Source organism: Aythya fuligula, chromosome 8, assembly GCF_009819795.1.
Source record: "Aythya fuligula isolate bAytFul2 chromosome 8, bAytFul2.pri, whole genome shotgun sequence".
Classification (NCBI taxonomy): Eukaryota; Metazoa; Chordata; class Aves; order Anseriformes; family Anatidae; genus Aythya; species Aythya fuligula.
In genome coordinates, this window is record NC_045566.1 from 6012653 (window position 1) to 6024700 (window position 12048).

The 12048-nt window shown below is 40.4% G+C and overlaps 1 protein-coding gene across 1 annotated transcript in view; it reads left to right on the forward strand.

The window, feature by feature from the left end:
* SLC1A7 (solute carrier family 1 member 7) overlaps positions 1-12048 on the forward strand; it is a 47763-nt gene that overhangs the window by 18625 nt on the left and 17090 nt on the right. The window contains exons 4-6 of the mRNA XM_032192034.1: positions 8370-8412; positions 8988-9207; positions 11720-11819. Of these exons, the coding sequence (XP_032047925.1) occupies positions 8370-8412; positions 8988-9207; positions 11720-11819 (363 nt within the window). The remainder of the gene's footprint in view (positions 1-8369; positions 8413-8987; positions 9208-11719; positions 11820-12048) is intronic.

Here is a 12048-nt window from a genome sequence, read left to right on the forward strand (position 1 = left end):
TTACAGCTGGAGAAGTGAGATATGAAAAAAATAAAAAGGTCACTGTGGGTCATTCAAAAAAACCTGTGGTGCCAGAGGAAATATTTGCAGCTTGTATGAGACCTAGTAGGGGTCTTGTTCTAGGAATGTGGCTTTTGGGGCACCTCGATGGAAATAATAGCAATGAATCAACATAGATCTTTACCTTATTTTTTCTGTGTTAATTATTGAAATTAACTCTGTACTTTTTCCCAAAAATAAGAGTGGATTTTTAGTAGCTTTTTTTGAGTTAAGAAATTAAGAAAGGCAAGATAACCGTTTTTAAAAATAATTCATATCTTAAGTGTTTTGCCCAAAAGGACAAAAAAGGGACACAATTGCAGGAATAATGCCCAGTTTAAGACATTTGGTTTGTTTAATTCGGAAACATATATTCACCTGACAAGCAGACTAGAAAATGCAGGTTTGTAAATCAAGATATATTTCACAGGACCACACTGTTTACATTAGCAGTTATTATTTCCACCACACTCCATTTCCTTTCTCAAATACCTTTAATTTGCAAGGGTAAATTTTGTTGCAACTTAATTCATTCTACTTGCGTTTGTCATCAACGGAAATGAAATTTGGCTGATGAGATAAAAATAAACAATCGTACACCATGAGCATTCACATTAGGAAACAAATCCCAGCCAAACTGAAGGTTCACCCTCCTGTTTTATATACAGCGGATCATGTGTGCAAACTGGCACCAGAAAATATAGAGTTCACATATATTTTTAGTCTTTCTCAAGTCTAACCAGACAGAATGACATTGTGAGCTAATTCAGCTCAAAAGCTCCAAATAATACAACTCAGTGAATACAGACAGGATCAAATCATGCCTTATCCAAGCATGACACAAGTTTGTACACTCTGGAAGTTTACTGAAGAAAAAATCAGAGCAGTTTTTACCTCTGAATATTCAGGATTGCATCCAATTTAATAGACTTTGAAGCAGGTATCTGGAAACTCATTTTGGCTGGCCAGCTTTAACCGAAAGAGGGCTTTTTGTTGGTGGTGGTATTTTTTGTTTTCTGCTTTATATATATTTATGTATATATATACATACACACACACACACACACACCATTAATAGTTATAATAGGATATAAACATTGTAGAGGATTTATATTTTCATGGCAATCCTAAACACTGTTTAAAATAATCTCCTTTCCCCCTTTTCAAGCTAAGGGGTATTTTATTTCAAAAACAAATTGCATTTCTTCAAAACAGGGCAGGAGAAACCCAGTATCTGCTGTAGTTAGAAAAATGTCCAGGCTGCACAGAACAAATCGTGCTTAAAGAAGTTTACAGCTGAAGACTGAATTGTATATACAGGCAGTAAGATATTAAAGAGTGCATTAAAAGACACAGGGTTTAAACTGTGAAATAACTTTTTTTAATAACCTTGGCCTACATTCTTCTATCTTTTACCAAAAGCCACTGTGTTACTAGGATAGAAATATTTATGTTTCCTATGGCAAACTAGCCTTTTTTATTAGTTTCAAACTGCCAGTTTTCTTCTATCTCACAAAACAAGCCTGGTGCCAGCACTGTTGAACACTGTATGTGACCAGATGTTCTCTTCTGGTTAATTTTTAAGCAGTTCAAGCTGCTCAGAATCCCGATCCTCAAGTATTTACAAAGGCTCTGAAGCCCCTACATGTGTGGTTCCTATTTGGCATAAAAGGAAACCAACATGGAAAAAAATATAATTCTGTTATGAAGATGATGACTGGGAGATGGAACGCAAAGTGGACTTTTTTGCCCTCTGGTTACAGAGTGAGAGATACATGGGGGCCAGGAGTTAAAACTGCATTAGGAAATCTTCAGCCCTACAGGGGAATAAATTGTTCATTCTCCTGAAAATTGGCCTGGACATGTTCTGAGATGGATAAACACTTGTTATTAAATAATTTTGCTTTCCTGGAACAATAGTGCATATGTGTTGGGCCTGTCATGCTACTTTTGATACGACTCAACCTTTTCAAGATTCTTATAAATGCGATGTGCTTGTGTTTCCACCCCAAAGAATGAGTTTCTTGGAAAGCCATAGCACTGTTAGCGCTGTGTCATGACCTTGTCTTTGAGAAGAAGCAGAGTAAGGAGGTTCACCCTCCAGATCCCTTTCTGGAACTGAAATGCCATGCAACAGTGTCACCTTCAGGACAGATAAAAAGTCTGTTTGGCAAAATGATTCCATAATATTAGTCCTGTCTTGATCTGCAACAAGACAAGCAAGACACAATGGCTTGGTCCTGATTAGCGATTTTTGCATTTGATTAGTATCTTTTATCACAATAATGAGGACTTCAATGCTTGCAAAAGTGTGCTTTGGCCCGTTTGGCAGGGACTAGTGCGATTGATATTAAGAACAGATTTCCTAGAGAGGTTGGTTAATGCCCAATGCCTGTCAGTGTTCAAGAGGCATTTGGACAATGCCCTAAATAACATGCTTTAAGTTTTGGCTAGCCCTGAAGTGGTCAGGCAGTTGGACTCAATGATCTTTGTAGGTCCTCTCCAACCAAAATATTCTATTCTATTCTATTCTATTCTATTCTATTCTATTCTATTCTATTCTATTCTATTCTATTCTATTCTATTCTATTCTAAATTCTATTCTATTCTATTCTAATCCAAATGAGATGAGGCACTGGAGATGATTACTGATGTGCAACATGCACATAGACCCTGAGATAGGTAATTAGTTCAGTCTTGCTGAATTAAATTTTGCCCTTGATTTCAGGAGTGCAACTGACATCAGCAGGAAGCTATTTCAGATGCATTCCAGTATGGCTGAGGACACGATTCGTGGCTTATGCGGTACAGTAACAGTTGTCAGATGTCTACACGGTTGATGATGAAGTCATCCACAGGAGAGTAAATGCAAGTGAATTTTTGAGGTTAAGGGAATGCCACTGAGAACTAAGAGGCACCTGACATGAGATTGCAGTAAATAAGAACCATAGTGCTGTTCATTCTTCTGCAGACCTGTAAAACCTGGAAACTTCATAGTTTTCATGTCAAACTATTCAGACTCCATTTTTACTGTCTCTGTACCTCTGCTGTACTGAATACTGTCAAATATGCAGCCTTAAAACAATGTTCTTTCAAGCTCAGCTATATTAGTTCTTCCGTGAGAAATATAGGACAGAGAGCAGAGTGTCCTAAATGGTTTTATGCCCAATGCAAATATAGGCCAGTAAAATATTACGAGGACAAGTATGTTGCAAAAAAAAAAACCAACAAAACAGGTGGCTTTAATTCCACAGCCTGGGAGACTGCAGCCAACGACTGTCTGGTGTGGCAGGGATTAAGTACTGATAACATCAAAGTCTGAGAGCAAAACCAGATTGCTGCTGCAGAGCAGAGTGCCCCAGAGGGAATGGGTGTTCTGAATCAAGGAAACAACATCTGCTGTACCTGTGGCTGCTGGCCTAATTTCTTATTAAAAAAGTCTGTAAAAACTGAATGCTTTGAATCAACAGATGGTGTAGTCAGAACTCCAAATGAGTATTTCAGATAGTCAGTAGTGTAATTGCAGCAAGAATTTGGCCTAGTATTTGTAATAGGAGTTATGCAGGAGCCATCAAACTAACTATCCCGATAGCCGTACACTTGTGTTCTGTGGACAATTCCACTAAAAACATGAGCAGTAGAACCGTGTAATAGTGCTGATACTTGTCCTGCTCACTTCTCAGAGCCAGCAGCCTTCTGAAGAGAGACAGAGGGTGCTCACGGCCTGGGGGCAGTGCCAAGGCATGGCCTGAGCTGTAAAAGGACTTCCTAAAACAATTCAGCTTCCTAAAGCAGCAGAAAACTAAGGGAGCAAAAATGAGTGAGTAGTATTCATTGCTAGGTTAATTGCTGGAAGACAGTGGAGAAGGGAAAAAGACCTCGCATTTTTGGCAGTGGCAAGGTACTAAATAGTCCTACACATATTAAAAGCTGCACCCTTAGAGCATCTCCTTAGACCCGCTGCTGCCTGTACTTGCTACAAGTCTTCAGGATTTTCTTCAAATTCCATGGCTATCAAATTGCAGAACATGTCTTGCCATAGTCATACATACACATTTCTGACTCTTGATAGCTCCTTATGTCTGAATCCTCTTATCCCATGCAAGAATGAGGGAAGGACTCCAAAATTTGCTAGTAGAATGAACCAGCCTGTGCATCACAGCAGCATGTAGTCAAAGGAGGTGTTTAGTAGGTCACTTATCTGCTTATGCTACTGTCACAGCAAATGCAGGCCAGGCATGTCATCTGTGGCTCAGCAGCTCATGCTCTATAGAAAGTTCACTGACTTGATATTGAAATTTCATCTCTGTTAACTCTTCTAACTTGTATTGAACACTCCTGCTTTGTCTGGCAGAATTCTTGAAGCAGAAGATGCTCTGGGAAATGCATCTTGTGTTCTACCTCAGGGCAGACAGTATTTTGCTCTTAATTTTTTTATGTAACCAGAAAACATATGTCTGTTTCTGTTTTACAACTTTATCCTTGTCTTTGACATAAATTTATCTATATTCCACACCAGCCTCACTCACTGTTATGTTCCATGTTTAATTACCTATTATTATGTGAAATTATTTTTGCCAGGAATGCTGAATTGTGCTGCCGAGGTTAGAGACAATCACTTGTACTACAGAAGTGAATCCCAGATTGCTTTGTTTCACACAGTGTTATTGTGTCCTGTATCTTGTGAGCAATTTCAAAGCAATGCTGCAAATTTAGAAATATTTTATCTGCTTTGTTGTCTTAACTGAATAAACACAAGAGCATTTATAGGTGGTGACAGCAATGAGCACCTCAGCTTGAATTATTACTTCAAAAGTACTGACAATGTCTTTAATTCAGTATATGCTAGTGATAAAGCAGTACCTGTTCCAAGTAGAGGGACAGCCTCGCTTTATGATCCTGATACCAGATCCACATGGGTAGATCTTCATCCTTGTGCAGAATTGCAGTGAAGCTCGTAGGGATCTGCAGGGGCCAATCTGATGGTAGGTTGGATGCCTGGAAGATAGGCAGGCAAATATCAACATGCAGCAAGATCTTCCCCTAAGGCCAGAATTTGTCAACTGTTTCTGAAGACACCTAACCAAACAAACACTCCCAGTCATCTCCCATCTCTTTGTGGCAGTTTGATACTTTCTTCTCGTCGTTTGTTTTTGGTTCATTAGAGTTCTCTTCCATGAATTGCTCTCTTGAATGTTTTTAATTAACAAAACTAAATTTTGGCTAATACTGGATTTTTTCAATCCAAGTAAACCAGCTTAAAATAAAAAATAAGCCAAAGTTCTGGCAAACACATTCAGGTCAGCCTTCACTAGATAAATTGTGTAACTTTGGTGGGCTAGTCTCAAAGACTGGATCACAGTGCATAATATATTAAAAAATATTGGGAGAATTCCAGCAGCCAGTATTAAGTGGGTAGTTGTAATTCCTGCGGGATAAAGAATGATAAAGAAACAAAATGCTTTAATCCTCCACAAATTTGTCTAACATTTAATCTAGCTACTAACCATATGATACTCCTTTTCTCGAGCAGTCTCAATTTGTTCTTAATTCTTCTAATTACGACTATAAAACTGGGGCAGAAAAAGAAATCATCAGCAATTAAAGTCATATTTCTTTGTAAAGCTTTGTCTCATATGTGACATTCACAGTCAGATCTGAGCAGGAGTGCTCAGTGTGATTCTTTCTGTGCTTTCAGCATAATTCACATTCTCACAGCAGGTTACAGCGCAATCATCACACTAACACTTTGTACTCCTACAGAACCTTTCTTCTGATCATCTCAAATCATAAAACAAATGTGATTTTATATCAGTGAAGCCTTTAATGATGTCGAAGCAGAATCCCTTTACGAGGCATAATAAGGCAGTAATGAACTTTTCTCTTCCACGCTTCCCTCTCCTGTAAACATCCTCTCCATCTCTCCAGGTCCAGCTCCATCCAGCTGTTCTTCCCTTAGTCCCCAGCCGCAGCCAAGCTCCTGGGGCTCAGGCAGAAGGTTGTGTCTGCATCTGATAGGAAAGTGATGCACAGCTGGCTGTTGTCTGCCTTGATTTGGCTACAGATTTGACACTTGAACCAGGGAATGATCAGCTTTTATGGAAGCTCTGCAGAGATAACTCAGTTGATGGCAGCACAGCAGCACAGCACTGCTTACAGTAAGTGTAGGGAGCGTTGTTCATTGCTGACCACATTGCTGCACAGTGAGTGTCCTAAGCTAAGTCACTGCAATTAAATGACAGCGTGTACACAGGGACTGAATTAATTTAACTAAACCTTGCAAATTAAGCCTTATGACAGGTTGCTTACATGGCTGCCGTCTTCTCATGTCTTTATGGAGCACAGGCATCATCACGCCTGGGGCTCTTAAGCAGGACTGGTAAAATGGAAGAAGACATTGGCAGTGTACAACACAGCCAGGAGGTGCTGTGGTTCCTCAGTGATGCCAGGCAGCACATCAGGCTGCAAGGGACGGGTCATCTCAGCTGCTTTCCCTTCACCGAGGAGAGAAAGGGCCAGGAGAGTTAAAAAAAGAGCAACTGAAGTGCTGTGCATCAACCTCTTAGCCTGCTGATAGGAACCTGCCTGTATAACACTAAAGTTTGCCCTGCAGCAACAGCCTTACCAAAATGTCAAATTATTTGTTTATGTGGTTTGTCTGCTCTCACACAGCAGGCCAACAAAACAACTCATTTTCAATCTTCTGCTTCAATCATCAGACAGTACTGCTACCCTGCAACTCTTAATTTCTCTCCTTCTGCTTGACCCTGCAAAGGATAATGAATTATCTGTTTGTAGCAATTGCTCTGTCTGAGGATGCCAAAACAGATTCTATCTCTTGTCCATCATAATTTGAGATGCAACCATAGTGTCACATTGTTATGACTTAAAAGAGCAATAAAATCATTCTTTCTAAGCCAGTGCTGCACAGGATGCTCTTGCCATGACTCCACTTGGCAGCACACAAATGCTGCTGCTGCAAGAGGAAAGCAGATCTGCAAAATGTCTCAGCGTGGCACGCATTTACCCGTGTATGCATACAGCAGTTCTCCTTGCAATGAGAACAGGCTTTCACATATGCTTAAATGATGTCCTGTCTTGAGGCTTGAGTTGGAATTTCAATAAAAAGTCCTTTGGTCAGAGACTTTGGGATAATTCAGAAATTATTCTCTTTGCATAAATTTGTGTATATGAAAGCACAGAATTGGGTCACGGGGTGCCACTGTCTTCTCCCTCTAGCTTCAGGAGCTTTGTGCTGAAAACAAGTCAGTTCTGTTAGGTCCTATTTGAGTGATCAGACAAACCTTAATTCCTAAACGCTACCTGGAAACATGACTTTTTAGGTTTTTTGCCCTACTGCACTATGATTCCTCTTTGAAGCCTGTAGAGGGTGTGCTCTCCATTTCAAATTAGGACTGAATGTCTTTCTACAAGGTAATAATCTAGCTCAGACACAAGTTACAAATGAGCTCCAGATACTATTGGGTGAAATGTCATGGCCTGAGATACAATGAAAGTCAGAAAAGGTAATAACAAGAGTCCCTTTTGGAATTAAAAATCTATTAAGCTCACTGCAAATCTCAGTGTATGGTTATTGTTTTCCATTGTAGCTCAGCTGTGAGCAAAGATAAAGCTGTTTGCCTCATGTCAATCTCCTCTTCTGAAGCCTCAGAACCATGTTAAAACAGACTGTACAGCTGTAGTCCCGATTCTTTTCATCAGGGATCAGATCCTCTGTTTGGAAAGCAAACTGTTCTTGACCAAACCTCTGCAAAGTCTACATCACTGATAATTATAGTGATGAAGTTGTATCAGGACATGCTGCAGTATGTAGTTCATGAGTCATCTCAAGGCAGTGACCAGCAGTCCCAAAGCAGATTACAGCACCCAGGGATCCCAGGAATATGTCCCTAAACTCTGACTCCGTCTTGAACAGCTCATTATCCAAATATGCAAGACAAAATACAGAATAAAGAAATATTTGTCTCCACAGTTAGCAGACAGCGAAGGGAATGACAGCAATGATGTTGTCCCAGTTATGACAGTGGCAGAGCCAGAAAGTGAAACTAGAGCTCCTGGGTCTCACTGTCTCAGTCCAGGTATTTCAAAGGGAGTCCCCAGACTTTCATTCTGAGGACCCGTCCCTCTGCTGTGCTTTGCTGAGTGAGTTACAACGGTATGGCAGGAGGGGGAGAGCGGCAGCCTTCCGCACCCATTCAGCCCTTGCTCTTTAGGAGGGTAAATAAGTAGTACATTGTGCTAGGCCTGAGGCCCAGGGAACAGAAATTGCCTGCAGTCCCATAGAAATGATTTTATTTGTTCATTTCTAGGAACATGTTTCCAGCCAACCTTGTTGAGGCCACATTCAAGCAGGTAAGTGGTTACAGTTCTGTTACCACTGAAGAGATGAGCCAACGTCATAGAAAGATGTAGATGTACCTTTGTAAAGCAGAACCCAGGTACAGACGCTGTGTTATGTCACATCCTATTAGTACCTTGAGCATTTAGGAATTCACAAGTATGTTTCCATTATCCTAAGCAGCCTACAACTAGTAGGTCAAAGTTATTTTAATAGTCCAGAAAGGTAAAGGGAACCTGCCTCCCACCTGGAGCGAAGCTGTGGCATGGGTCAGGCAATGGCTATGCTCTTTTGCCATTTCTTTATCAAAAGAAACCTTTAGGATTTTACATTTCTGTTAGAGCATAGCGTTTCAAACTTTATTTTGAGATACCATGTAAACAGCAATTTTATAAGCCTCAAACTCTTTTGAGATTTAAAAAATTCAACTTTTCTTACAGATTTTAGCAGCATGGGGACAGGAGCTGTCTTTCTTTTCATGCTTGTCCCTCTCACATGCAGCCTTATTTAACAAAGCACTTCGGAGGTCTCATTTAACTGTTAGTTCCTGCTGGGATATTATAATAAAAAATACTTTGTTTTCTTTCAGTATCGCACCAAGAGCATTCCCATCATTAAATCTAACAAAGCATCATCTGAAAGCACCACTCGTCGCATTATAATATATGGAGTCCAGGATGAGAATGGATCCAACGTCCAGAATTTTGCCTTGGACATCACTCCCCCACCTGAAGTGATTTACAAATCAGAACCAGGCACTAGTGACGGCATGAATGTGCTAGGGATTGTGATATTCTCTGCAACAATGGGTAGGTTTCAGACATGTTTGGGTTGCAATAGTCCAGGTAGCCATTAAGGGAAAAAGATACGGGGTTGGTTGTTCTGTTTCTTGAATAAGAATAACCTGCTCCCAGACCAGGTCCTCCATTAAAGCTCCCCCCACCAAGCAGGAAACAGTTTTTGCCCTGGAATCTGCCCCGTTTGCTGTTCTTATCCACTCTTAATTGCATTTTATCACATTATTAGTGTGGAATATAACCGTCACCTATGTTAAAGCACAGTTCAGATTATAAACCTCGGAGATAAGATGGATAAGTGAGTTACAGTGTCTTATCAGTTTAAACCCATGGATTCTCTCTTTGATTGAAACTTCATGATTTTATTTTTTTTCATCATGCAATGGTAATAGTAATATACCATCCAGTAGTTTATCTCAGTGGACTCTAAGAGCTTATGTTTAGATAATTTATTCAGTTTCATTTGCCGGAGGAACTCATTGGTCCCATGTTACGATGTCTGTTATATTATGCTTGTGGATTTGGAAGAGGGAATTTAACCACTCCCTGAGATGTGCCTTAGTTAATGATGACAAAGGTAAGGTACTGATGATTAATACAAGAAAATGCCGATGAAATTTTCTTTATCTCAATTTCTTCTTGGAAGTTAATTTGGTCAGTGGAGGTAGTTCCATAAAACATCTTTGCCTACGTTTATTATATTATGGTTCATACCAGCAGAAGGGGTCAAAAATCAAGTCTGGAATTAGCAGATTTGTCTCTCAGTTTCTCCAGTATGTGGTATTCCATATGCATCACTGCTGGAAATTGGCTGCCCCTCAGTTTGTAATATTTTATAGTTGATTCCCAAAGTACAATGTCACAGCAACCAATATTCCAGCCAAAATGGATATGCATGAATTAATTACATGTGCTCATTAGGATCAAGGACGACTTTATACTTCTGAAAACCACTCACTGTCTTCCCAGAACTGAATGTATTACTGTTACCATGCCCCTCACTCCTGCTGGCCCAGGGATCAAGAGATGGAAGCTGAGAGCCAGTTTCCTCCCGGCTGACACACAGAAAACGTTCTGCCGGTGCTGCCACATACACGACAGCCCTGGCTGCAGGGCCAGCTGCGACTGCAGTAGCTGCACACAAACCTGAGGCACTAAGTGCTTAAACGTGTCGGATCCTGGTGGCAATTTCAGATTATCATTCCGAACAAAGGATGCAGCCAAGCATTTATCAATGCCTTCAGTTTTCTGCAGCTCTCCCCATCCAAAAAGGAAGGAGTGGAACAGCAGATATGGCTTGAATCTCTCGGAAAGAAGGGCATCCTTCTGAGGTTTTTATTTACAGCAAAAAAATGTACAAAGGCCTTGGTGCTTGGTAACAGTTCTGCTCACTTTGGCTCTTTTTTTATTTGCACAAAGGTCTTTTTACACCATTTTGGCATAGAAAAATGGCATTAGGGTGGTATGAACTAGATGATCTTTAATGTCCTTTCCAACCCAAACCACTCTAGTATTCTCCGAGTTCTTATTATAATTTCATTAAGACCCTTGAACAGCATCAGACTAGGATAAAGGGACTTCAGAACAACAGACTCGAGCCAACTGACTTCTTTTCCTGAAGCAGGAGGTGAATTTCTTAGTAACCTCAGTCCAAGAGTAAATCCTGTGCATGAATGACTGGACTTCTTCGCCAGGCATGCATAAAAATGGGGTGCCTCTGGTCGGAACAGTGTGAGGCAGAGAGGACGAAGGAAAAGCCCCGATGCTAGGCTCAGCTGTGACGAGCTATACTGCCTCAACTCAGAGTGTGCAGGAATTTCTGTTAGATATTATGACAAGTGGATAACAGTTGAAACATCTGATCTTTTTCTTGGAGGAGCACACATTGTTTATGCACTGCAAGGAAAATGTTTGCACTGAAATGGAGTCTGCTTCACCAGGGATGCACAGCAGAGACTCCAGTCCTGCCCACTCCCCTGCTTGACCCCAGCAATAGCCACATGCTTAGATAGGACAGTGTTTTAAAGGTCAATTTTTAGCTATTCTTGTAAAATAAAAGTGAAGGTGTTTCTTTTTTTTTTTCTTTTTTTTTGGCACTGTACAGAATTAGAAGCCAAGACTCATGTAAAACTGCCACTGACCAGGCAACAAGAGCTGAACTATATTTAACACCCTGCTAGCAAAGATAACCACCATGCTTATTAAGAGCGGTGTTTTCCAGTGCAAAAATCACAGCTTAGATAAATATTGCCAGATCAACAGAGTGGTAAAATGATGGCTATTTATAGGCATTATTGGAAGCTAACACTGTCTAGAGAATATAGGGTTGGATGACACATCCCAAAGCTGTATTCTTTTCATTTCTGAGCACTGTCTATTCCTACAGCATGAAGATCTACATTCATCCAGCCACCTCCCATTTACTTCACTTTGAGTCATAGCAGGGAGTGAAAGCACTGAGTGAAAGCACTGGTGATTTGCACAAAGGACGCGAGAATTTAAACCCAAATGCCTATGTTTGCAGGTATAATGTTGGGAAGGATGGGAAACAGTGGTGTTCCTTTGGTCAGCTTTTGCCAGTGTTTAAATGAATCTGTCATGAAGATAGTAGCAGTTGCTGTTTGGTAAGTAACAGTTTTTGTAAGAAAATATATATTTTTTAAACAGTAAAGAAAATTTTGAGAGGATACACAGACATAGCATAAACTTATTTCCAGGGAAATAATGAGGGTGAACAATCCTTAGTTTTGTGGGGCCCCACGATCTGAAGGAAGACATAGAGACATACATCCTGTCCCTAGCTTGTTCTGTCACTCTAACAGAGGCACCCTGCGTATCACTCCCAAATAATGA